Source organism: Ahaetulla prasina, chromosome 4 (genome assembly GCF_028640845.1).
Source record: "Ahaetulla prasina isolate Xishuangbanna chromosome 4, ASM2864084v1, whole genome shotgun sequence".
Taxonomy (NCBI): Eukaryota; Metazoa; Chordata; class Lepidosauria; order Squamata; family Colubridae; genus Ahaetulla; species Ahaetulla prasina.
In genome coordinates this window covers 40,122,711-40,150,339 of record NC_080542.1, presented here as the reverse complement: position 1 = coordinate 40,150,339, position 27,629 = coordinate 40,122,711, and the positions used below count along the sequence as shown (strand labels likewise).

The 27,629-nt window shown below is 41.6% G+C and overlaps 1 protein-coding gene across 8 annotated transcripts in view; it reads right to left on the bottom strand.

Moving 5' to 3' along the window:
- Nucleotides 1-3,601: 3,601 nt before the first annotated feature.
- Nucleotides 3,602-27,629, bottom strand: part of MLLT6 (MLLT6, PHD finger containing) — a 150,466-nt gene continuing 126,438 nt past the window's right edge. For 6 of the 8 annotated variants that reach the window (XM_058180185.1, XM_058180187.1, XM_058180190.1 and 3 more), the window contains 8 exons: nucleotides 26,436-26,502; nucleotides 22,884-23,023; nucleotides 20,381-20,569; nucleotides 19,773-19,861; nucleotides 18,638-19,002; nucleotides 16,509-16,617; nucleotides 11,488-11,832; nucleotides 3,603-10,958 (listed from right to left, as the gene is read on the bottom strand). In XM_058180185.1, coding sequence (XP_058036168.1) covers nucleotides 10,914-10,958; nucleotides 11,488-11,832; nucleotides 16,509-16,617; nucleotides 18,638-19,002; nucleotides 19,773-19,861; nucleotides 20,381-20,569; nucleotides 22,884-23,023; nucleotides 26,436-26,502 — 1,349 coding nt within the window. In that variant the 3' untranslated portion in view covers nucleotides 3,603-10,913. Of the gene's footprint in view, nucleotides 10,959-11,456; nucleotides 11,833-16,508; nucleotides 16,618-18,637; nucleotides 19,003-19,772; nucleotides 19,862-20,380; nucleotides 20,570-22,883; nucleotides 23,024-26,435; nucleotides 26,503-27,629 lie in introns of all 8 variants that reach the window. The other 2 variants (XR_009154832.1, XM_058180188.1) reach the window with 2 other exon arrangements.

Genomic DNA, 27,629 nt, shown 5'->3' with positions numbered 1-27,629 from the left:
TTCAACTCCAGATGAAAGTTTGACACTTCCAGAAAACTAAAAGAAAATTTTAATATGATGCCCCAATAGAAACCAGTAGATTATTTATTTACTCAGCTATGATATAATCCCCATCTTTCTTCGCTCGGGCTCTGCTCAAAAGGTGTTTGAGAGCAGAATTCCAAACTTGCTTTAGAGATGGAAATTTAGAATAGAGTAGAATAGAATAGGAGCTGGGAGGGACCTTTTAGGTCTTCTAGTCCAGCCCCCTGCCCAAGCAGGAGAACCTATACAATCTCAGACAAGTGACTGTCCAATCTCTTCTTAAAAACTCCAGTGACGACTGTTTAGTTTTTGGAACACTAGGGGAAAACTTCTGAGTTTTTGCAGGACATACCCTCAAAGACAGTGACTCTTTGCTAATGCCCACAAACAAAACAGGTTTGGAACATGCTGGCCTGGGGAATTCTAGGACTTGAAGTCCATGCATCTTAAAATTGCCAAGGTTGAAAAACACTGATGTGTAACATGGCATGTGCTTCCCAATGCACATGTATACACAGATATACAACAGGAGTGGGGAACCAGAGATGACACACGGATGCAACGTGTCACTTCACTAACCACAAGAAAATACTGATGCCTCCTATAGTCACTACTGAGTAGAGATTGCAAAGAATTGTAGAAGCCATGTTTTGCATTCTTTCCCTATCTTTTTTTTTTAATTGAATGATACTTCCTCTCTTAATTTGCATCTGTGAAGCAGATGCCTCTCTGCTTCCATCCAAATCAAATCATGCTCGTCTGAGGGCCCAGCCTGTTCAACACACCCATTGCCATGTGTGAGTCTCTTCCTCTTGGTACAATTCCAGATGGCTGTGGTGTCTATGAATACTGTAGCATGTGTCTGATCACAAGATTTCCTGATCACAAAGAAGTCACTCGCATATGATTCTGTGTTTGTGGGTGTACAGTATATATTTTAGGATGAAAGAAATTAAGAAAAGAATCTTCAGTTTCTCTTGCACATAGGGATAGTATGCTCTGAGGATGGGGGAATGAGATGTTTATGGGATGCTAGAACAATGGCATCCTTTGAAGTATCTGCTGCCAACAGAACCTGAGGCAACTCCCTCTAGGAAATGAAGTTAGGATGATCAGATCTGGGTTGCAAAAAGATCCATAAACTCTGAAAACATCTTTTTTTGCTGCTATCTCATGGCTATTGGGAATTTTGCAACTCAGATTTGCTGGCATTTATGATAACTTTTTCAAAGACACGTTTCTTTGATATTATTCTACCGGTATCAAATTGAGCATCTTGGATGCTTTTAAATGGAATGTCCGTGGCTATTTCCAAAAACGTTATGCCCTTGCTTCCTTTTTTCTTCCATAATGACTCTCTTGTCATTATTAGATAGTCCAATGTTTGAAGATATGTGGAGTTTAATTCCCATAATTTCCCAGCCAGCCTTGTTGGCTGTGGAATTCTGGAAGTTGAAGTCTACACATCTTCAAACTGCCCAGGTTGAGAAATTCTGGGATAGTCCCTTCTGGTTTCTGCTTAGACTGCTTCTGACTATTTTGTTGCACTCACCTTACAATCGAAGAATCTTTTTTAAAAATTCCATTCATAGCTGGGTTGGATGCAGATATTTACACATTGTAGTTGCCAACATATGAGCAATATATTTATTTAAATGAACAGTCATCTGTGGGACCCTCTCTCCTTAAGGATATCTGCCTGTCCCACTAGAGCCTCTAGACAAACACACTCCAGATTATCTTCCCTTAAATATTGCTAATTTGTGGGTTTCTTAGAGCATTCTCTTTTTGATTGCAGCCCCTGCCCCATGGAACACCCTCCCCCTGAGGTCCAATGCCTCCCCACATTTTAATCTTCAGGAAAGCACTTAAGTATTCTTTCTCCATGCCTTAACCTAGTGCAAGGTTATGTGTGGAAGGAGACTGGGTCACATCAGAAAAGAGTGGCTGTGATGCCCACTTTTTCTATTTTAATGTTTCTTCCTTTTATTGCGTATATATTATTGTATTCTTGGTTGTAAGCTGACAAAAGTTTGGTTTTTGATGGGCAGCTATATAAATGTTTTCAACCAACCAACCAACAATAAATGTGAAGGCCAATTTGGTATGATGTTTACAGCACTAAGCTAGAAACTGGGAGACTGTGAATTCTAGTCCCGCCTTAAGCATAAAACCAGTCAGTCCTCCTCTCTCAGCTCTAGGAGGAAGGCAAGGGCAAACCACTTCTAAAAATCTTGCCAAGAAAATTGCAGGGACTAGTCTAGGCAGTTACCAAAGACCATCAATGATTTCAATACATTTTCAACTTGAGAGTTGATCATAGCCAGCAGAGCAGAAGAAATATATTTTTACTTACATTCTCTCATTTTAGGTTGGAGTTTTAAATCCTTTGTAGTACAGAATATAGAAGAGAACTTAATCTGAAAATTTCCAGAATGTCGACTATCTAGCCTTCCAATATTACAGCTCTCTTTTGAAGGGGGAATTCTAAAAACCTCTTATAATTGGGGCTAAATCAGGACCGAGTATACTGAAAATATCTGGAAATGGATTTTCAATAAATTTTTAAAAATGCTGACATTGTTTATGTACAAGAAATGCATATAAGATTAGTTTATACCTAATTGTCACGAGTAGAAAAAATAAGGATGACATGGGGCTCGAGGTTGACTTAGCCTTCCATTCTTCCAAGGTCAGTAAAATGAAGATTTTTGGGAGCAATATACTGACAATGGAAACTACCCAGTGCTGCAATGCATTATGGGGCAGTATATAAGTCTAAGTACTATTGCCCTATTTTGCTATTGCTATAAACAGAAATAAGCCCAGCAATCTCACCTCTAGCTTCACTTTCAGATTTATTCTGGATATAATTCAGTGGTGGATTTCAAATTTTTTTACTACCTGTTCTGTGGGCGTGGCATGGCTTGGTGGGCATGGCAGGGGAAGGATACTGTAAAATCTCCATTCCTACCCTACTCCAGGGGAAGGATACTGCAAAATCCCCATTTCCTCCCAATCAGCTGGGACTCGGGAGGCAGGGAATAGATGGGGAGATGGGGGCAGTCAGAATTTTTACTACCAGTTGTCTGAACTACTCAAAATTTCCGCTATCTGTTCTCCAGAACTGGTCAGAACTGCTGAAACCCACCTCTAATATAATTATGTGTAGAGTGTAATTGTGGATGTAGATGTGGTTACGGCGCATTCAGATTCCTGAAACAGGCTAGATACAGCAAGAATTATTTGGCAGAGGCCAAAATTTACCCTAGCTGATGTATTTATAGATTGTTGGAAGAATAAAATAAGTGACTTCGAAAAAGAAGGAGGGTTTTTAAGACAAATTTTCCCTTTTCAGCTACAAATTTTCAGAGGTTTAATCACAAATTGACTTCCATGGACCGCACTTCATACTTAACAGGTCCGTAAAAGGGGCATGCATAAGCACAATAACCTGCCTATAGTCCCTGTCATTGTATTTTTATGTTATTCCCATTTTTGTTTCTGTTTGACAAATTATAATAAATAAATAAATAAAATAAGAATTTGAAATGTTTATATAGAAGACTGCCTGTTAGGAGGTACATATAAATTCCTATTAAAAATGATACACAGACAGAACAAATAAAAGACAGTATGATAAAAGGGATGCAGAATTTTAAAGAAACAATTGCATTACAACAATGGGAGGACTTACAGTAAAATTCACTCCAAGCTATATTGTAAAAGAAAATTGGAAGAAGATAATCGCCTTAGTATTTCAGACTCAATTGTCTTTTTTTCTATATTTGCTATAACAGAAGAAAAAAGACCATTCAACAGTCATCACTCATGTTTATAATTAAAAGAAAACCCAGGATGGTTTTATTATTTTTCTGATTTTGATATTAATATTTATTACAATAAGAACAGTCAAGCAGCATGGAAAAAATATATCTTAGCTACATTAACTTGATTGCCAAAAATATACACATCTTTTCCTTTATTTAATTAAAAATTACAACAACAGAGGAGAAGGGAAGTGTTAGACACAGGCAAAGTACTAAAATTGAAACATCAGCATCAAAAGATGGGTAAAGAAACATACCCCAGTGCAACCAAATGTGGAACTTAGTCACCTTTTAAAAATTATTTCTGTTCTCTTCCTGCCAAAAAGAGATTCTGGTACTCTTCTCCAGTGCTCTTTCAAAGCACATTATTAGTCACTTTAAACGTTTACCATGAATCTTAAATCCCATGATAGCTTTCTGACACTAAAAATTTAAGTCATTTTCAACTTTCAGGCTGGGTTGAAGTCATATATTTTGACTGACTTGAATTCACAAAATACACTAAAATCATAAAACATGACTGATAAACTACATGGCTGGGGTTCACACAAGGCACTAAGCAACAAACAAGTAGGTCATAGTTTGGCTTAGCATGGTAGGTGAACCCCAGCTCCATTTCTGGGATACTAATCCAGGCAACCAAGTTTGAAAGACAGGTGGTTCCTCTAGAAAATGTGCAGAGAGAGCAGTCAAATGGACCATAATATGCAGAGGACCTCTTGTGAGGAAGGGCTAAAGCAGTTTGAAGCTTTAAAAAAATAAATAAATAGAAGATACCTCAAGAGTCAAGGGGTTAAACCCCATGCCCTTGCATTATAACAACTATTCTTTGAGAAATAATCATCCAGTAGGTTGCATACTGAGAATAATTTAGAAGTGCTTTTGATCTTGGAGAAGCACAGCACCTCTCTGCTGCTCATTAAAACAGATTAGACTGAACCTCTATCACTGGGGATGGAAAATGAGGCTTAACCTCCACATTTATTTTTTAACCTATGGTTATAGTTCTACGCAAATTGAAATTAAGTCCCATTAAGTTCAGTAGAATTTATTACAGGTGAAATTTACATAGGATTGCCATCCATATTATTTTCCAATTACTACCTGCTCATTTAGGAAAAATATATATGTATTACATGTGTTATTTTTGTAACAAGACAAAAGATAAGAAACAATAGAAATAGAAAAAGAGTGAATTATACCACTTCAATTGGACAGTTTAAGTTCTGTTTTCTGTTTTAGAGAAGATCTCTAGTTTAATATGCACCATCTTTTACTGGTTGGGATAAATAGAAGTTTGTAAATCAAGTGGTTGAATAAGATAATTTTTATCATGACATTAGAATTCAATAGACTAGCTGCATTCACTCATATACTAAACTAAGTTTATTCTTCCTGTTCACAGAAACAGGAAACCAAACCAAGCATGGGTATCTTAATTTTACATATGAACTCAGAATATGATATAATGCAAAGAATTCAACAGCAGAGACTGGTTTAAATCTGAATTTCCAATTCATGCTAACCTAATCATGCCTGGTCTGCCTTCCAGCTGGGAATTGCAAACTGGCTGCATGCAGTTCATTCAGATCACGGTTTGTTTTGTATGTTTATTTTGCACACTTTTTTAAAAAAATAACTCCAATAACAAGACTCTGAGAAGCGCACATAAATTAGAATTTCCAAGCTTGCATGGTCACTGATTATTAGTCACAAGATTAAAAATCAACAAAAAAAGTACTTCTTACCTCAACATATTAATCAACCTATATAGCCAAATAACCACTAGCAAAAAGTTAGCATTTTCTGTAACTTTGTTGCCCTCTAGTGGTCATCTATTTGTAGAGTGGAAATATAGCCCTATACACTAGGAACTTGTTGAGTTTGCTGCCAGAAATTCTATTGAACACCAGGGGATAGAAGGCTTCAAACACAAGGAGAGTGGGGACGGGAGAGAGGGGGGGGGGTGAGAGACGGAGGGAGAGAGAGATTAAGCATAATTTCTCAGGGTCTTCAATAAAATTTGGAGTCCTATTTTCAGCAATGGCTTGATAGACCTCTTGGCTGGAATTAACATTCCAGAAAGAAGCAGAAAAGATTGTTGGTAAGATAGGAACAATAGATCAGGATGGTTTTGATACTTTAAAATAGGGAGAATGCTTTTGAGATGCCAAAGCACAATGAATGTGCTTTATTTTCTTCCTTTCTTGTTAAATTTATAGCCTGCTACAGGAGCAGGGAATGCCAATGTGGAATTCTTTCCTCCTTTTTTTTTTTTTTTTTTTGCAATACTTCTCAGGAATAGATTAAATTGAGAGATAATGACTAGCTCCAAGTAACTCAGTGGGCTTTCTTCACAAATTTAGCCAATATTGTATAACATGTTGGCTCTTTAACCTTCATACCTTCCCAGGCTAGTTTTTTGTAAGAGAAGTGATTAGCAAAACTAGATTCTAGGATCAAACACCAATTTCAAATTAACATTTGAAGTGACAAGTATGATACAAAAAACCCTAGGGACCTGAAAGGAATGGAAACTGGAAGCTACCTCCAATTCATATAGTTAAGAAGACAATGGACTGTAAAAAATAACTTATTATGTTTTGTTCTCTTAATGAGCAAACTTTATCCAATAAAAATAGACTCCTTTGAGCACAATTCCTGGTACCTTGACAACAGTACAGAAATGAGTTGCTGTTATCATCTTCTGACCGTATTTCTATGTCTAATTTGCTTAGTGCACTGATTTCTGTAATTGAAAACTAAGTGACTGTGTTCTATATGATTGTTACAGGCAAGCACTGTTCCACATCCAACAATCCTGTTTCAAAAACTTTCAATTTTATCTGAACTAGTGCTTGCTTGGGACTTTTTCAGAATTGCACTTGCATTTTTATGTGTTACATACAGTATTCCTGGAGAGGCAAGGAAGTGGTATTCCAGACTGTTCCACAAGCCAGCCTAGCCTCCAGATGGCTTTTTCCTTGATGCACAGTATAACTTTTTTCTCAAATATAATGTCTATACAGCCAAAATGTCTAATGCAGCTCCACAAGGTTTCTATTGCTGAAGAAAATTGCTGTACCGAGTTCTCTATTTGATATCCGTGAGAAGAGAAATGGAGCTTTGTAAAAACACATTATCCAAGAGAGGTCTTTTCAGCCTTTCAAATTACAGTTAAGCACCAGCTGCTTATTTTCTCTTCCATATAATATGCTAGGAACCTGTCTGGTCATGAAGTAGTAGGGATGTCAGATTCAGACTTCAAACATCCAGATAACACTATATGATAGTAAAGATGTATACTTTTCTGCCATCCAGTAATGATCTGGAGTTTTGCATCTTAGATTTGGAACTCCCCAAAAAATGGAATATTCCTAGGATGCTTTCAGAAAGCATCTAATTGATCTTTTGGGTATAGACATGTCTTAAATATACCCTAATTATGTTTCTGAATGTGTAACCTTGAGTGCAAGAAGCAAAAGTATTATTGAGTCCTGTGGATTCTGCCATTTACAATTCACGGGGGACTCAATATAGATACTGCATGGATGTCAACCAAGGTAAAACCAATGCCATATAGGACAGAACTACTTTTATTGTGACAGCTATAATTACAGAAACCTTCACGTCTGTATATGCTTCTCCCCTCCCTTACTTTACCTTCATGCTAGGGAAGGACTGAGATATTAACTCAAAACTAACTTGTTGGAAAAGATTCATATATGTCAGTCTGATTATTGCCTTGCTGTGATTCTTCCTCTTGCCCTTCTCTGTGCCCTCTACTTTGGTCTATAGAGATCAGGTGGGACAAACTAAACTACATGAATACGTCTCTCTAGCCAGACGAATTGCCTACCAGGGTCGTTTGATACATAGGATCATGAATTGAATTCAGCCTTAGTATCACCTGCTGCCCAAAGGCTGAATTATCTATTCCTTATTGATTTTCAATTCAGTTCATACAGCCATTGTAGGTTAATAGTTCAGGTGTTGGACAGGACTAGGAAGACTCAAGTTCAAGTTTTCCTTCAACCAGAAACTTCAGTGGAAGATTTCAGACCAATGGCAATAGCAGACCATGATCACTACTGCTCATTACAATCTATCTCATATTTTTGTTATGTGAAGGAAAGGGTGATTTTCATGTATTTCACCTTGTGTTTCCATAGGAAACATGGTATATAAATGTAAAGATGAACTACATTTCTGATGTTAAAACTTTTTTCAACTTTTGTATGGTAGCTCAACTGGGGCTTGATATCTCCCACTTTCCGAGCACTTAAACTCACAAAACATGGCCAATGCAATGTGATCTTGTGCAATGAGAGTTTTGTAGAATTGTGTCATTCCCCAACATAAGGTTCTTCAGGTGATCCTGAACCACAGATCCCAGCATTGTCCATAATCGATTATATTGAATAGGATTCCTGAGAATTAAAGTTCACCAATATTTGGAGGAATACAGATTATCCACCTTGTGGTTCAAAGCACAATACAAACAGAAAAGAGTTTAAAGGAGGAAAAAATATCCCTGCAAAAGCTTTATGGGCTAGAAAGAAACCAGTAATATCAGATTTTAGAATGCAAGCCTTGAATGAGCAAATGTGCAGTGTCAGATGAACAGTTCTTTCCCATTTTAATTCTCTTCTCCAAATCCCTTTTCCCAATCCACTATTTTTATTATTACGATGAAAATATGTGGTCGAACCTTCCTTTTTTTTGGTGATGTCTAGTTTTGCCCTCATTGCAAAGAAAAGCATTTCCTCACACAATGTTTTAGATTCTTCTCAGCTTTACCTCTTTTGTATATTTAAATAACTCTTTTCCAAAATATTTTAATAATAAATTTGCTCTACTACTCCTTATGGTGCAGATGTATATCAAGCGTTTATTGATGGCAGTATTTTTTTTTAATCATGTTTGTAATTCTAGTAGAGAAGCTGTAGTTGTAAAAATCTTTCCCCCCCGCACCAAGATAAGTAGACAAAAGTCATAGGATTATGAATTTTGCTGGTTCTATAGGACAACAATTTTCTGCAATGCAGTTGCAGGTTGCAATAAGAATTCTGGAGATAATGCCCATTAGTTGCCTGAAAAGGGGAACAAAAATTGGATTTAGCCTCCACTTCAAATTACTTCCATCACAACTCATAGCCATTCTGTATTACAGCAGCCGATTAAGGACCAAAAAAAATTATAAACATGCTAATGAAGGACAAAATAAAACCGGAATGCAATGGTCTGGATACATTTTAAAGATGAGTTGACTATCTAAAGAGTAAGTGTATTGAGACAGCTTAGTTTTCTGATTAAAAAAAACTATGTTTACGCTCAGCTGAAATGCAAGTCAAGTGTTCAATCTGCTCCTTAACCTGTGCCAAAGCTGCCATGACGGGAAAGAAAACTTCCCAGTTGTCATTTGGAAAATTTATTGTTTTTGACAGTTTCTAGAAGCTATTAAACAACTTCATAAAAATAAGCAAACAAACCTTTAAACTGTGCGTAAGTATGCACACACAAGCTTGCAAAGCTTGGAACTAAACATATCTGTCTGAATAAAACAAAACAAATCAAAGAAAAATTCATGAAAAGTTGCTTTGATGTCATATTTTTTAAGAGTCCAACTCATCTATCTGGTAGATACTATTGCTTTGCTCAAGCAACATGGGAAAAAAAACCCCAGACCTTATTTTATACAACAGTGGGCATTATGGGATTGTAAATAATTGTTCACCACCAGTGGTTGAAAATAGTGCAAATTGTAGCAGGTGGCAAAAATAAACGTAAAATGTCTGTATATTCATGGAAGCAGGAAAACTTTGAAAGGCCCTAGGTGCTTCTATTACCCAGAATCTTTCTTTTTAAGAGATCTGGATTTATCCAACAAAGACAAAATTGCGCTGGTTTACTCAGAATAACTGATATTGATCTCCATTTCATTTTTTTTCCCCTTCCTTGGAAGGAGAAGGAAATTTATATTGTTGCTAAACCATCTGGTTACAAAATGGAGATGGAAATAGATCTTCCAGTGATGGGAAGACCTGTATTCTCCTTAGATGGGGTATGAGTGAGATCTGTTTCACAGGAAAGATGTTCTTACCAGCTGATTTTGGAGATGGTTGGAATAGCTCCTGCCATTAGACAAAACCTTTGTTATGCCTCTTTGGTGTTGAGCTTTTGAGTGGTTGATGTGATAGAACAAGAAACTCTTTGTGAGTGGCTGGAAATAGCTCAGCATCGACTCTGGATTATTTGTAAGCATACACTGTCTGCAAAGACTTCTGAAGGACAGAAAGATGAGTCCCTTGGTTAAAGACGAACAAATGAGGCCATTTCCTTCAGGTAGGGTTTTTTTTTTTTTTTAAGACATGTGGCTGGCAGAGATTTGGGGAAACCAAGGTAACTGTTCTCAGTTACACAGGACTAGCTTTTTGTTCCCAGATACACAATACCTCAGCAGGAGTCAGTTAAGATGTAGACATCTGAAATGCCTATGGAAGTGAAACCCTTTGTGTAGGATTCATGTACATGGACCTCCAAATACCATTTTTCCAACCCTTTCCTTCTTACTTATTGGAAACCTCAAAAACATCTGATCCTAGTTTGCTGTAGCTGGATCTTCTGACAGGGAAACATTGATGGATTTCTTAATCCTTAAAAATAACATGCTCTGCAAAAATAACATTTATCATCAGGTGATTGTGGTTGTGTCCAGCTCATATGTCCCATCTTTGAGGGGATATTCTTGGAAGGCAAACACTGCTTCATCTTTTCCATCTGAAGTGCAACGTTTTATGACTTAAGTGCAGCAGAATAGACCAAGCCAACAAGGGAAAGGAGGTGTTCACACCACCAGTCTCTTTTAGAAGGGCACTAAATGACAGGCTCAGAACCAAGGAACGTAGACGTCTGGCATGCCTCCGCTTGGTGTCACTGTGACTGTGGCAAGGAAGACTTTCTCGGAAGCCTTTCATATGGTTGCTCTACGTTTTGGGATCCAAGGTTCAAGGAGACTGTTTTCTTATGGCAGAGAAAGCAGCCCAGTATCACCAAAAGTTAGCCTTTGTCTTGCACTGAGGCACCTCCCTTTTCATTTATGCTCTAGAGGGGGGAAAAATGGCAAAAACAGCACTGTATAAATGGGTGATAACCCAAACAATACATTTAAAAAACAAAACAAAAATGGGAGGAAGAAAAACAGATTTGAAACAATCCTCTGAGATTCTAATCCCAAGTACCTTCTAAATATAGTTTTCCTTTTTTCATTTCCAGAATCCTCCACTTAGCTTTGTCCAGCTTCTTTCCCATTGCATCTGTCTGCTCATTAACCCATTCTTTGACAGAATGCATTCCACTGTATTTTCAAAACTTTTTTCTTGTTTCCCAACATTTACTTCGTTACCTAGAGTTCTGCCCAAATCGTATATTCAAATTTGATCCATAGCCATGTTAGATTCCCTACCAGACTTCCCTGAAAATCACCTCCACCCTGTAGTAGAGCTAGATGGGGTCCTAATTCCAGAAAATGTCTTTTTCAGAGTTAAAGTATTTATGAATATGCTATGCCACCAAAGTAGCTCAGCTGTTGGCAGGCAATACCTTGCTTCTGGCCTTCTTATAAGATGCTCACCATTCCTTTCTGGCTGCTGCTGTCTCCCTGCAGGTTGAGGAAAGGGTTTGTTTGGGCTGTGAGGACAGGTGGAATAACAGCTCCTGCTGCTGACATCAGGCTGTTCCCAGGTGTGCTGAGCGGTGGGGAAGCCATCAGTGAACTGGCAGGATTAAGCTGTTGAGGGGAGATAGAGGCCAGGAGAGCACTGTTGGCAGCTGATGGTGCATTATTGCTGGAGTGGAGAAGGGATGTGGTGGTCACGGGGCCAAGGCCAGTCATGGAGGAACTGGTCATCTGGAGCCGCTGCAATTCTCTTTTGTGCTGAATTTGTTGAATCATCTGGAATATCAATGTCTGCTGCTCCTAAGAACCAAATGAACATGATCAGCTGCAGAAAGATTGTAGCAGCGCTCCCTTACATCTTATACCAGAAGAGTTAGAAGAGAAAAAAAATACCCATGCCAAATACTGCTGTTTTTATGATATGTATCTTATGGGGTTTTCTTAAGGAGAGCTGGAAAAAAAAATCTAGAAAAGAAAAAGAAAAATTGACCCAATGCCTTTGAAGAGTGCTTGTATGAAAACAACTCCTTTTCTTTGTTTTGCCTGCTTGTGTGCTGTATGCAGTGGTGGGTTCTAACCGGTGCTACCACCAGTTTGCTTCGTGCACGCACTTTGTGCGCACGTGCTCGCTTCACTCACATACACATCAAACTTGTGCTTTGCGGAAACGCATTGACTTGCTGAACAGCTGAGGCATTGCAATTCGCTCTGCTGAGCCTTTCATCTGGGCTAAAAACGAACGAATAAAGGAATAGGTATAGGATAGGGGCGGGAGGGAGGGCCCAGATGACAGTCGGGGTGAACCGGTTCACTGTCATATCAACATCTCTTCTATCGGCTCTCCCAAACCGGGGAGAACCAGTAGCAACCCACCAATGTCGGTATGTTTCTTCCTCTTTTTGATCATACTAAATACTGAGGGTGCTTTTCAAACAATGCAGAATAAATGAGTCTGAAATGAGACATTATTTGTAACTATTGAATAGTTTATCAATAAAAATATATATTCAAGCCTTTAAAAAAGCCTGGATGAAAATCGATAGGTTTGGGTTGGGGGTGGGTGGGAGGGATTTAAGGGCGGGTGTTGGGTGAAACCCGCCGGGTGGGAGTCCAGTTCCTCGCATGCTCGTGGCGGGGGTTGGTGGGTCCGAGGTCATGGGGGTTGGTGCTCCATTGGTTGAGGTGGTGACATTTCCACGGTTAGGGGGAGGGGCAGATATGGCGGAAGTGGGGGCTCACATCGTGTTAGGGGGGCGCGCGCTCGATGTCTGCAGGCGATCGCGCGCCCCGAGCCCTCAAACTTCTCCCGTTTCCCGGATGGTCAGGACCCTCAGGGCCCTGGCCTTCGGCTGATGTTGTGCAACGCACGGTCCGTGGCCAATAAGGCCCCCCTAATTCACGATCTTATTCAGGGGGGTGCCGCGGACCTTATGGGCGTTACGGAGACCTGGCTGGGCCCAGAAGGGGGCGTGCCCCTTGTTCAAATGTGCCCGCCGGGTTTCCGAGCATTCCATCAGCCGAGGGGCCAGGGTAGGGGTGGTGGGGTGGCGGTTGTGATTAGAGAGAGTCTAGAGCCGAGGGAGACCACTGTGCCTCAGATTGCCGGGTGTGAATCCCTTTTTGTGAGATGGGGTCATAGATGTCAGATGGGCTTGCTGGTCGCGTACCTGGCTCCTTGCTGCGTGACAGCTGCCCTGCCTGAGCTCCTGGAGGTGCTTGCTGGGGTGGCAGTTGAGACCCCCAGACTTTTAGTCATGGGGGACTTTAACTTGCCATCTTCCGGCTCGTCATCGACAGCTGCTCGGGAGTTCACGGCTTCCATGACGGCCTTGGACCTGACTCAAGTAGTTGATGGCCCTACTCACATTGGGGGTGGCACTCTGGATCTGATTTTTATCTCTGGTCAGTGGCTGAGAGATCTGGATTTGAAGGAAATAGTTATTGAACCTCTGTCATGGTCAGATCACTCTCTTCTTCGCCTGGACTTTCTGACCGCCACTCAACACCGCAGGGAGACGGAGCCAGTACGTTGGTTCCGTCCCAGGTGCCTGATGGACCCTGAGAGGTTCCGGACGGAGCTTGGGCCATTTCCTGAGGTCTGGCTCACGACACGGCTGAGGAACTGGTTGCGCCTGGGAACGGGCCGCGCGGGGCCTTAGATCGTGTCGTGCCTTTGCGGCCTCTGACCCGGCGCGGGTCCCAAGCGGCTCCTTGGTTCTCCGAGGAGCTGAGGGGATGAAGCGCCGGAGAAGACGCCTGGAGAGTTCTTGGAGGTCCAGCCGCCCGAGGCTGATCGGACACTAGTGAAGTCCTATACTAGGACTTACCTAGTGGCACTGAGGAAGCGGCGTTGCTCGCCTCCTCCCTCATTGCGCCGGCAGATAACCGCCCAGCCGCCCTGTTTGGGTGACTCGTTCCCTCCTTCATCAGGGGAGCGGGATGACCCGTTGCAGGGACGTGCTGAGGAGTTTAACGTTATCTATACGATAAAATCGCTCAGCTTCGGGACGGTTTGGACCAAAATTGCAGTGGCCCAGGGAGGCGTCCAAGGGTGGTCTTGGTGATATTTTATGGGATGAGTTTGACCCTGTGGCTCCGAGGACATGGACAGGTTGTTGGGTAGGTTGAATGCCACCACATGTTTACTGGACCCGTGCCCTCCTGGCTGGTGCTGGCCACCCAGGAGGTGACACGAGGCTGGCTCCAGGCAATTCTGGCGCTTCCTTGGTGGAGGAGTCTTCCGGCCGCCTTGAAAGAGGCGGTGGTGAGACCCTCCTCAAGAAGCCTGCCTTGGACCCAGCTGTTTTAGGTAATTATCGTCCGGTCTCCAACCCGCCGCGCGAAGGTTGTAGAGAGTATGGTGGCATATCAGTTTCCTTACACCTGGATGAAACTGTCTATCTAGACCCGTTCCAGTCCGGTTTCCGGCCCGGTTACAGCACGGAGACGGCTTTGGTCGCGTTGGTGGATGATCTCTGGAGGGCCAGGGATAGGGGTGTTCCTCTGCCCTGGTCCTATTAGACCTCTCAGCGGCTTTTGATACCATCGACCATGGTATCCTGCTGCGCCGGTTGGAGGGATTGGGAGTGGAGGCACCGTTTATCGGTGGTTCTCCTCCTATCTCTCCGATCGGTCGCAGACGGTGTTGACGGGGGGGCAGAGGTCGGCTCCGAGGCGCCTCACTTGTGGGGTGCCGCAGGGGTCGATTCTCTCGCCCCTTTTGTTCAACATCTATATGAAGCCGCTGGGTGAGATCATCAGTGGCTTCGGTGTGAGGTACCAGCTGTACGCTGATGACACCCAGCTGTACTTTTCCACACCGGGCCACCCCAATGAAGCTATTGAAGTGCTGTCCCGGTGTCTGGAAGCCGTACGGGTCTGGATGGGGAGAAACAGGCTCAAGCTCAATCCCTCCAAGACAGAGTGGCTGTGGATGCCGGCATCCCGGTACAGTCAGCTGCAACCGCGGCTGACTGTTGGGGGTGAGTCATTGGCCCCGACGGAGAGGGTGCGTAACTTGGGCGTCCTCCTGGATGAACGGCTGTCCTTTGAAGATCATTTGGCGGCCGTCTCCAGGAGAGCTTTTTACCAGGTTCGCCTGGTACGCCAGTTGCGCCCCTTTCTGGACCGGGATGCCCTATGCACGGTCACTCACGCCCTCGTGACGTCTCGCCTGGATTACTGCAATGCTCTCTACATGGGGCTCCCCTTGAAGGGCATCCGGAGACTGCAGTTAGTCCAGAATGCGGCTGCGCGGGTGATAGAAGGAGCCCCTCGTGGCTCCCGGGTGACACCTATCCTGCGCAGACTGCACTGGCTACCTGTGGCCTTCCGGGTGCGCTTCAAGGTGTTGGTGACCACCTTTAAAGCGCTCCATGGCATAGGGCCGGGCTATTTACGGGACCGCCTTCTGCTACCGAATACCTCTCACCGACCCGTGCGCTCTCACAGAGAGGGACTCCTCAGGGTGCCGTCAGCTAGGCAGTGCCGTCTGGCGACGCCCAGGGGAAGGGCCTTCTCTGTGGGGGCTCCCGCCCTCTGGAACGAGCTCCCCCCAGGACTTCGCCAACTCTCGGACCTTAGAACCTTCCGTCGTGAGCTTAAAACACACTTATTTAGGTGCGCAGGACTGGACTAGGTTTTTTAGATTTTTAAATTTTTGAAATTTTAAATTTTATATTGATTTTAATTGGTTTTGGTAATCAGGCTGGTTAGAATAAGTTTTTTATTTGTGTTTTAATCTGTATTTATATGTCCTTTTTATATGCCTGTTAACCGCCCTGAGTCCCTCGGGAGATAGGGCGGTATACAAATGTGATCAATAAATAAATAAATAAAAGGTAGTTAACTGCGTGATTAAATTTTGGTTTTTCATAGGCTGATGGATTTGGGCTGCAAACCTCTGAATTAGCAAAATGTCTATGGAGATTCTCAGTCATCCAGGTCATGGTTGTCCCAAAGATGCTTTATTCAAGAGGCAACTGGACTTTCTGGTTTTTTTCTTTAAAGATGTTTTGCTTCTCAGAGCTGAAGAAGCGTCTTGGATGAGAAGTGAAATGCCTTCAAAGAAAAATTTAAGTCCAGTTGCTTCTTGAAAAATGCACCTTTGGGACTTTGAATTAGCACTTCAGCAATCTTTAGCTCACTGCTGCCCTTTACTGCTTGTCTGGGTTTCAGGTGCTCAAATCTACTCCTGTAGACATTTATCAGAAAACCATGGTTTCTTGTTACACATTCTCACAGTATCTGCTCCCTATCTTCATCTGGCAGCTACAAGGAGATGAGAAGCATCTGGTCTGGCTTTCAAAGAAAATTCTTATTATACTGAGCATGGAAACTGGATTTCGTCTAAAGTCCAGGGACCAAGGGAAGTAAAAAACATTGTCTTCTTTTGAAAACTCTACACCTTGAGTTGATGCCCTGCTGTTTTAGCTAATAGTTCTTCCTCAGCAGTTGTCTGATGAAATGTTACTTACCGGGTTGAGTGGCTGCGATGTTAAGAGCTGCTGCAGTTGCTGCAGTTGAAGCTCAGGCTGGCTGAGCAGCTGCCGCTGCTGTTCTGACAAGTGAGTCACATTAGGTAGACTGGAAGAAAGAAGACAAAAAGAATGGGGCAGTTTTGTGCCATGCAGCACTGCTGCAAAAGACCACTTCAATTCCACCACTTCAGAATCAAGACATTGGGGGCTTGGAAAGCTCAGTTATTTCTCTTGCTGCATCAAATGCTACCAGGTCTGGCTTACTTAAGCATTATCTCTTACTAATATTATTGTTATTTTTTTAATTGCCCTTTGCCATACTGGAAACCAGAATAACAGGATTCGGGTTACATTTTACAAATACTTTAAAATACTTTTGCTTATACATGTATATCCTTCCCTAAATATCCAACACTGATAAAAGTGAAGCAGACTGGCTAACACTGCTCTCCTTGTCCTGTTTGATTGATCAGCCACTTTTGACCTCACTGACTATGCTACTCGCCTAGAATATGATTTTACAATAGGTCTACTACCTTCTGGGTTAGGTAATACTGGTCAATATGTGGGCAGGGGAATCAACATTCGAGTCTATGTCCTCTTTTATACAGTATGCTATGGGGTTGACTCTTATCCATTCATGAAGCTGGGAAAGGTCACCTATGAATTAGGGTGAGGTATCATCCATATACTACTGATACCAAATCTATTTCTCATTCAGAGCCAAGTACAAGCCACTGTTTATTCAATGTCTGGATGGGCTATAAGAGTCTTGATGGGACAAAGCAAGTTATGGATAAATTACAACACCACCAAGTGGTTGTTTGTCCAGCGGTGTGGTGATTGAATGCTCTCCCTCTTGTTGTTGTTAGTTGCGAAGTCATGTCTGACCCATCGCGACCCCATGGACAACATTCTTCCAGGCCTTCCTACCCTCTACCATCCTCTGGAGTCCATTTAAGCTCATGCCTACTGCTTCAATGACTCCATCCAACCACCTCGTTCTCTGTCGTCCTGTTCTTCTTTGCCCTCAATCTTTCCTAGCATTAGGCTCTTCTCCAGTGAGTCTTTCTTTCTTATTAGGTGGCCAAAGTACTTGCATTTCATCTTCAGGATCTGATCTTCTAAGGAGCAGTCAGGATTGATCTCCTCTAGGACTGACTGGTTTGAGTGCCTTGCAGTCCAAGGGACTCGCAGGAGTCTTCTCCAACACCAGAGTTCAAAGGCCTCAATTCTTTGGCACGCAGCCTTTCTTATGGTCCAACTTTCACAGCCATACATTGCAACTGGGAAAACTATAGCCTTGACTATACACACTTTTGTTGGCTCTCTCTCTACACTGTCCCTAAAAAAGCAGGTCTGCAATTTGGAAATGCTACTGATTCTTGGCTGTACCCAGATGAGCAGATGGAATTGGTGATCCAGGGGTCCCTTTGCCGAATTGGCTGATTTCCCCAGTTGCAATGGTGTCATGCTCCTGCTCTCATTTTCTCCATATTGGTTTAATGGATCTCTTTTGAAGCCTATCTGGTATTGAAGTTGAAAAAAAATGTAGCAGGCGTCGTGCTGATGAGTACAAGCTAATTGCAGTGTCAAGCCTATCTTATGGGTGCTGCAAAGGTATTGATGTCTTTGGCTTATAAATCCCAAAGGATAAAGCTTCAATATAACTAGGTAACCATACCCTCAATTTGAATCTGGCCAGCCTGACTGTTCAGTTTGGAAGGTAAAGGGGATGGAGGTCTGGAAGCAATGCCTCTCTCTGCTCTTTTGACCCTTTAAATTATATTCCTCGTGATATCTTATTAGCTCTTCTCTTTAAATTGCTATTTGGAAAGGACTTTAAAACACAACTTTTCCAACAAATGTTTGAAGACGAAGCTCACACTTTTCTTATTCTGCCAGCATTATTTTAAGTTCACTGTCTTTTTGACTGTCATTACAATATGTGTGGTTCTTATTGCTGCTACGTTTTGATTATAAACAGCCTAGAAATATGTTGTTATGGCAGTGAAAAAAAATATCAGAAGTAAATAAAGTGGAACAGGTCCTCAAATTTAGGGCAAAAAAAGTCCTTAAAAATCTGCCTCCTTGGCTTCTTTCTTGTAGTCTTCCCTCTTTCTTACCTGCTTTGGCTCATGGAGAGCTGCAGACCAGGGTGACCACTGGTTTGTGCCAGGACTGGATTCTGGGTCTGGTTGGCCAAAGTGCTATTTAAACTTCCTAGGATGCCATTGATGGGGATCTGTTGCCCTCCTGCCAGACTGCCAAGGAGGCCATCCACAAGGCTGTGAGTAGCTGTGGCACTTCCCCCATGAACAGTTCCCATGGCTCTGCTCAGGCCATTCACTGGTGGTGGCGGTGGCTGCTGTTGGACCCCAGTAGTTAGAGGAAGTGAGGCAGGGCTTTGCTGCAGCAAGGGCAGAGGTGGTGGTGTGCTGTGGAAGGACAGAGAAGAGCTGCTCCTGCTTGGGCATCCTGAATGAAGATCCTGGAAGGAGAAAAAAAGAAAAAGAAAAAGAAAAAGAAAGGAAGGAAGGAAGGAAGGAAGGAGGGAGGGAGGGAGGGAGGATCAGTATGAAATAATAGGAATCATCTCCAGCAATTCCACATATTTTTTTTACAAAAACAGATATTCTAAACCCACTAGCAAAAAATGGGATTCTGTATTTTTACAGGATGGAATATGCATAGGAATGGGAAGTGCATAGTTTTACAAAATTTATCTTGAATTTTTTAACTATCACAACTACTTTTATTTTTTAGCCAGGTTTTCCTGGTTCCAATTTGAGTAAGCATCACCAATAAATTACCAAAACCAAAGTACCCTGCAGCCCAGGAATTAAGAGCCTTGTTTAAAAAAGAAGAAGAAAGAGAAGAAGAAGGAGAAGAAGGAGAAGAAGGAGAAGAAGGTAAAGATCTTGGGCATTTGAACAATGCACCCAGTACTTCAAGACTTAGCAGTTTAGGCCCAGAACACAGATGTAAAACTAAAGAGAAATATGACAGATGGGGCCAAGCTTCTGGCATCAGAATTGGCCCAATATATATTAGGACTGGAGCTGGGCAAAGTCAATGGAACATTACCTGGGAGAATAATGCACTGATATTTCAAGTGGATAATTTATGTGCAAATACAGTACCCACGTATTTCAGTAACAGGTTGCACACTCTTCTCAGTCTTACAGTCTCATTCAGAATGTGTGAACCATGATAGTCTGCTAAGTGAAAATGAAAACCAGAAAAAGAGATGCTTCTTACCTCAGAGGAAGTAGACAGTGCATTCTCGATACCAAAACTATTCTTGCATGGGGAGCTCTTGCTAATACTAAATGAGTCACTGTTGTAGGCTAGAGGGGAAGAGAAAGAATCAAAAGGACATTCCACTATGCTGCTGAGCAACTTTTCAGAGCATCATTTCAGCAAGGAGTCAGCACTGCACTAATTCAAAAGGTTTTTCCCTTGGTCACACTGTATTATTCCTCAGGGTGTGTGTGTGTGTGTGTGTGTGTGTGTGTGTGTGTGTGTGTGTGTGTGTGTGTGTGTGTATGTTCTGCCTGGAACCATATTTTACTTTTCATTTTTAAAGTGTATTTGTTAATGATCTATTGTAGTTTCCTATATTGCAAAGTAGTTCAGAACAGAGGATACAGTTCACAAAACATTGCAGTCATAACAGCAACAACAAAACAACAACTCTAAAACCAAACCCATTAGAAAGAGTACACAGCAAAAGTACATTTTAAAAAAGAAACCGGCACCAACCATCCCTAATGCAATGACTCAAAAAGTTTTGTCTGATGTTATTCAGATATTAGCAATGACGCCTCTTTCAAGAATCAAAAGCCACTACAGTTAGGTCCGCTTACTGTTGGGAGCTAAGATGTATTGGGTCTGGCTTGAGGGGCCATTGCTGGTGGTCACCATTTGGAAGGGAACAGAGAGCTGAACATTTAGAAGCTGCAGGCGCTCCTTTTTAGCTGCCAAAGTCATGATCTGTTCCTGAAGGCGCTGATTTTCTTTCTGTAGTGAATGAAGTGCCTTGAGCATCTCTACAACTACAGGAAGTAGAAGCGGGAGAAGGAAAAGAGAGAAAATTGAGAATGGAAAAGGGAAGGGTAACAATGTTAACACAATGTTAAAATACAGTACATAGGAAATGGAATTTACGAGAACATTTACCGTCATTAAATAGTCACGAACTGAGCATCTGCATTAATAGCCACTAGCTTCAAAATTACCGGCATGACCTGCCAATCAAAGTCCCAGTCCTTTTTAATAGAATAGAATAGAATTCTTTATTGGCCAAGTGTGGTTGGACACACAAGGAATTTGTCTTTGTAATGCATGTAAAAAGGAACATGGCTTCAATCACCCTAATGTGCTAAGGCATGCTTTTCTGGCTTCTTTTTAGTAAGCAAAGTTTATATATATAACATTGTTAATTATACCTACTATGCAGTGGTGAAATCCAAATTTTTTTACTACCAGTTCTGTGGGTGTGGCTTGGTGGCTGTGGCTTGGTGGGTGTGGCAGGGGAAGGATACTGCAAAATCTCCATTCCCATCCCATTCCAGGGGAAGGATACTGCAAAATCCCCATTCCCACCCCACTCTGGGGCCAGCTAGAGGTGGTATTTGCTGGTTCTCCGAACTACTCAAGAGTTCCGCTGCAAGTTCTCCAGAACCTGTCAGAACCTGCTGGATTTCACTCCTGCTACTATGTCATTATCTCAAAGTTTTTACATTGCAAAAATTTAGAAGAAAAATCCAATACAGTATAACATGTTCCAGTAATGTTAAATCCAAGCAAATGTAATAAATGTAATGTTGAGTCTAAACAAAATTATATTATAATGGGATACTTACATATTTTACAGTCTAATTAATCTGACTACATGTACTTGTCTGCACAGTGTTTATATTTAAGGGTAAAATAAAATGAAAAGTCTGAAAAACTATAATCATACTAATTAAATAGGGTCCAAAGAGCTGCACCTTAAGTGTATCTCAGTTGCTACAGGTTATTCTAGCTTTCAACACCCTGTAATGACCAAGCAGTTAGGGAGTAGCTTGTGCAATTAGTAATTTCTAAGTTGGTAAAGGCAGTATAAACTCCTTCTTATATTCCATCTATGAATTTGGTCAACATATTATGGACTCAGTGGAGCCATACATGGTAGCAATATCTACCCCTTTGATGGAAAGAAAGATAAGAAAATTAGAGAGACAGGACTACTACAGAGATGGAGCACATGGGTGAAACCTGGGGCTACACTTCTAGTGTAGTGTAGTGTACACTCTTCCATATATTGATTGAACACATGACCAGAAAGCGTATCTAGAAAAAAGTATGATGATGATCAATTGTTGGATTTTTTTAATTCTGAAATTAAAAAGTGTCCATTGGAAAAAAAAATATAGCATAGGATTTCCCCCTCTCTTTAGAATTACTATTTCAAAAAAGAATTCAGAGAAAAGCATCTACAATTTATTCCAAGGATGTGGGAAGATTTGAATTCATCTTCCCAGTCTCTCTCTCTGTTCTACTAGCTCCCAACCACAAACCTCCCATCAGGGTTAAACTATACATCTCAGATCTCCACTTAGTATCCACGATGATGAAGCATGATGGAAATTGTAGTAAAACTAATTAATGAGTCTCTTCCTTCCTATGATTGGTAGAAAACATCCCAGAGGGCAGAAAGGACTTAACCTATTAATGTTCACATTCATATTTGGAAGAATGATCTTAAACTCTTTCCTTTAAGGACACATCTGCCTGCTTCTGGATGGTATCAAGTTACCATTTTCCTTGTGATGGAACATTCATGGGGAAGGCTGCAGAGATGAATGGAAGGTACCATAGAGGCTTACTTGACAAAGGCTTTGCCTCTTTTTGGTCACCTCAGCCTTAACTACAAGGGCACATTTGTGGTCTGCAAGTTAAAAGTAGCCTTCCAGTACCCCTTCTGCAGAACTCAGAGCAACCCTGGAATAAGCAGGATCAACATTTTTTAGCTTTCAAGGGTTGGTGGGATTGTCTGCAGAGTTTTAGGATGCCCAATTCATTCCCCTGCCCCTTTAAGACTCCCTAACATTAGGTCTATTTTTCTGTCTTGATGGAATTTGGGAAGGCTAAAAGTCCCTGCAAAACCTCTGAAAGTTTCTTCCAAAGGGGAAAAAAAAACCCACACAAAAAAGACAAACAAACAAACAAACAAAAAAACCCCAAAACCCCATGTCTCTGCTCAATCCAGTGACACTTTTAGGTTGTCCTTTGCAGCCCTCAAAGACAATTTTAAAAAATGTGCCAAAGACCAACAAAATTGCACAACCTTGGCTTAACCTATTGATCCCTTCCACAACTCACTATTGACACCAGCTTCTCCATTGCCCTGTTTCTCCAGGAGCTGCTCAATGTTTGGTGTGGCCTGGGGGACATTTTCCAGTTGTCCACTGCTAGTTGATACTGTCTGGTCAAAGAGAGTAGGAAGGCTGCTGATGGGAGACCTATTATGGTGCAGGACAAAGCATCATTAATAATCAACATACTTCTTGGTTTCATAATAGCTATTAGTCCTAGCTGCTTTACACTTGGAAGGCCACAAAAGTTGGGGTCCAAGGCAGAGAAACCAAAAAGCTAAATTCTGAGAATAAAGTATACAATTGTTGTGTCTGTTGCAGCCCCCGAGCCGAGCCTCCTGGCTGAGAGTGATTCAGAGAGTGATGGGGAAGAGCCGACAGGGCTTCCCTCTGTGGAACCTTCGTCTCTGGCTCCGCTCCAGATCCCAGAGGCAGGCCAGGTGGAGGAGGAGGAGCTGACATGGCCTCTTTCCCCCAACCCCTCCTCCTCCTCCCTGGCAGAGCTCCAAGAGCCAGCTGAGGAGAATCAATTGTGGCTAGATGCAAGGCAGCGATGCCGAGTGAAGCTTGCACAGCAAAAGGAAGGAAGGGGCTGGCACAGGGAGTGCTGAGTCACGGAGCCACACCCCACAGAGTATAAAAGTGGGTGGAGCTGCCTTTGGGCTCCGTGACGGACAAAAACAGACTTTTGGGAGCTTTGGCTGTGCTATTTTGTGATTCAGACTTTGGCTTCTGTTTATTCCTGAACTGCAATTACGCTGGTCTGAGGAGAACTTGGCAGGCAATCGCAGGTTCGTTGCCAGAACTGTTATCTGTCGTCAGAGTAAATTGCTGGCAAAGATAGTCCACTCGTGTGTCTTTTTGGTTGTGGTTGGGAGGGGACAGAACAACAATGTAGATTCTGCATGGGTTTTGCAGGGATTTTGTTACCGTCAGCCATAGTAAAAAGCTACCCATTGCCTATTCTCGTGTCAAGAATATCCTTAATTATTGAGTATTTGAGGCTGCCTGGCTGCTTTATTTCAATTACTCAGTCTACAAACCTACAAATTTGGTCTCTTCTTTTAATTAATATCTACAATTCTCCAGATGCTGCAGTCTTCTCCAATAGCAAATTTTTTGGTCACAGAAGTAACAAAATATAGATAATTCCAGCTACCAAGATAAATTTAGGTGACACTCCCTTTTTCCACAAGAAAGTATGTGTGTGTTTGCATGTGTGATACAGAAAAGACAGAAACAACCACACCCAAGAATTCAAGAAAGCAATGTGAACTTAGCCTGGTAAACAAGCCACAAATGTGTTGAGCATACTAGTATCTTATATCCTTACGGCCCTATTCCACTAAACCCAACACTTAATGGTATGATTATGATCTGACTATACCAATTTCCTCCTTGCCTCTGTTACCATATCTACAATTGATGAATGAGACTTGCTTAAGTTGTCATTAACTATATAAATATATATTTAATTATCCCAATCTTGTACCTGGGTGGTAGCAGTATTTTCCTCCTTGTTGTCAATAACTGTACCAGTATTTATTTGCTTGCTTGTTTCCTTATTCGCTATCTGCCCCAAACTTACAATGAGTCAGTAATAACTTTAGGGGTGTTTAGAGGCAGACATATGCACTATTCTGTCTAGTCACTGAACAGATTCTACCTCAGCCAATTCTCTCCTAGCCTTTGTTTTCTCTATTAGCATTTGTTATTATTATTATTATTATTATTATTATTTATTAAATTTTTATACCGCCCTTCTCCCGAAGGACTCACTTGTTTCCTGAGTTTCTTCCATACCCATCATCTTTCCCTGTTTTTATACATCTCCAAGCTTTCAACAAGGTGCAGGAGAGGAGAGATTTTGTGGAAATGAAAAGGAGGAATTATTAACATTACCTATATTTATCATTTTCAGTCATTTCCTTCAAGAAATAAGACAGGTGGCTACAGCAGCTAATCCATTTCACTTCTCCCACTTTACAGGCCTCCTAGTTACACAATCATCATGTTGGGTATGCTCCCTCCTCTATAGGGATATTTCTATCCTGGTTCTTCCCATGGTTTCTCTATTTCACATATACTAATTTGGGAGATGCCCAGATGGGATGTGGGATAGGGATAGAAGACCAGATTAGAGAACAACAGAGCTAGTGATATTATCCATCCATATTACCAGCAGCATAAAATTCCTATGTATGTATCTTCTACAGCTCCTCTTCTAGACTGCCATCAGATATGGTACTCTGATTTTGCTTATGCAGTTAAGTTAAAGCCTATACGGTATTCATATACAGCATAAAGTACTGCTTTTCCTTTTCCCCTTTGAACTTCTGGTTTTGCTTTTCCCTTAATCCTACCTTTCCTAACCCACCATTTTTTGCCTTTTTGCCTTTTATCTTTTGCTGAAATCTAATACATGAAAAAGAAAAAGCTTCCTCGCCAAGCTGATTGGTGAGATGGGAATGAGGTGAAGTATTGTGTAGTAAGACTAGAGAGTTAAGTTCACTCTGCTTTATCTCTGGTCTAAGGAGGTTTGTTTTCAGAGCAGTTTCTTTGTGGAGTTTTGAAAGAGCAAAACAACTGGCAGTCAAAACATTTGATGGTACGGGAGGGCTGCCTGATAAAATATGAAAGAGGAGGATTTCCTGCTTTACTGTACTGCTCTCCCAGCTGCCAATTAGTAGCTGGGCTGCAAAAAGCTCCCAACATCGAAGGGAAAAGAATGTCTCAGAATTGCAAGAAAAGGGGGCATCTGTCTATTCTCTGCTGATTAAGCCATTGTCAAAATAGCTGGTGAAACAGGTCAGCTTTTATTCACCTTGACATTCTTATGGATGGCTGCTGGTTTAAGAGGGGAAACACTAATTTGCAATAGCTAAAAATGTCTCTAGCCTCTCTCAGGCATAGGCTGAGGACAAGAGAAAGGCAATGTCATAGGGATGTGGAAGAACAAAGAGATTGTCATTTGTAGCATGCTTAGATACAAGTGAGAAAAAACCAGAATCTAACCGATGGAGGTTCTTCCTACTGGTTGGTGAACACGATGGCATGGGGCAGTAACAAAAGTCAGAGGAGAAAATGAATGACCTTGCTTCGCTTGCCTAGCAAGTGGTAGATGCATAAATCGAGACACCATTCAGGAATGATTTGGAATGAATACAGTACAGGCAGGATAGGAACTGGTAATAGGAAGCACAGATGCTTTGCTTTGTGCTTCCTCATTGCTTTTTACTGACTCTGGGTTGGGTGGAGAGCATTTAACCTAGAAAGCTTCTAAGCTAGCAAGAGTCAGGCAAATTTCTATAGCACAGAAACAAGAACATTCAAATGGCAGGGGATGATAGGAGTTGTACTCCAACACATATGGACAGATGGCAAAGTAAGGGTTTGAAGAAATGTGGAAAACTGTTTTTTTTTTTAAAAAAGTAAACTAATACTCTTTTTCTCTGCTCTCTAATCTGTCAGGTGAAACAGCCCTCTTTCTGATCTCATCCTATCCTCGACATTCCATTATTGCCTTCCATATATATTCTTTTGGTAAAATAAAACTTACATGGAAGAAAGACTTTCTTGGGGTGATGACCCTCGGCAGGCAAAATTGCAGTCTTCCAAATCTGGTTCTGGAAGTGTAAACACAAGGAGTGATTTTTTTAAAAATTACAACTCAGACAATTGTATCCCCTCCCCCTTTTCCAGTTCTTGCAAAAGATTTATAGAAACTTTTAGATATCTGGTACCCTCTATATGTACTGGACTTTAACTTCCATAATTTCCAGCCAGCATGGTCAAGCACTCCCTATCATTCATCTGCCTTTTCCCCCCCGGATGCCTTCAGTACATCTTGTCAGAGGAAAAACACATGACATCTTATGTCACAAGTGCTTAGAAAGGATAGCTGAACAAGCAACGAGGTAGGGGAATAATATGGCCATCACACTCTGTGTACTGTTGGCAAATGTCAAGGAACAGGCCTTAGGAGCTTCCTAACTGTGTTTACCTCAAACATAAAATCTAAGGTTGCATAACCTGAATCCATCAAATTATGGCTCCAAAGACTTCCTGTTTGGCACCGTAGGTGATGGCGGTGATCTTTACGATCACCAACCTCTGGATTATGTGGAAGGACAGCTTAAATCTGCCGTCCAGCGGTTCGAAAAAACCCCTCTTCGGGAGAAGAAGAGGAGGTGAGCTGCAGGGTAGAGGTAGAACTTCTCTAAAACCCCTGAGAAAAAAGGGGTTTGAAGGGTTAAGTTCCCTCCAGCAACCTGAAGTGCTCCAGATCAGAGGATTTTTCTGCTTTGGCGAAACCAATCACCACGACCAAACACCGAGATTTATTTTGGATAATAAAGGATTATACCGGACAGAACAAAAGTGGGAGAACTTTATGCAAGTAGCCAAGCCAATTCCCCGTTACTTTGTAACAAGCTTGAAAATAGCAAGAAAATGGAGGCGAATTGTTAACAAGCTAACGAGTGGAAAGCGAAAGTGATACTTTTATTGCTTGTCGTCTGCCGCTGGTAAATTGCATGTTATTTGCTACTTTAACTCCTTGCTGCCTGCTGATAGAATTTAGGGGAGATTTTTAAATATTGCTTTAAAAGACTGTGTTTTTCAGAGGTTAAGAAGATTTAAACTGAATATTAAGTTGGAAATAAATAAATAAATAAATAATTTTATAGAAGATGGCAGCCAAACAATTAAAGTCTACTGTAACAAAGGGTTCTGGAATCTCATCAGCTGGTGC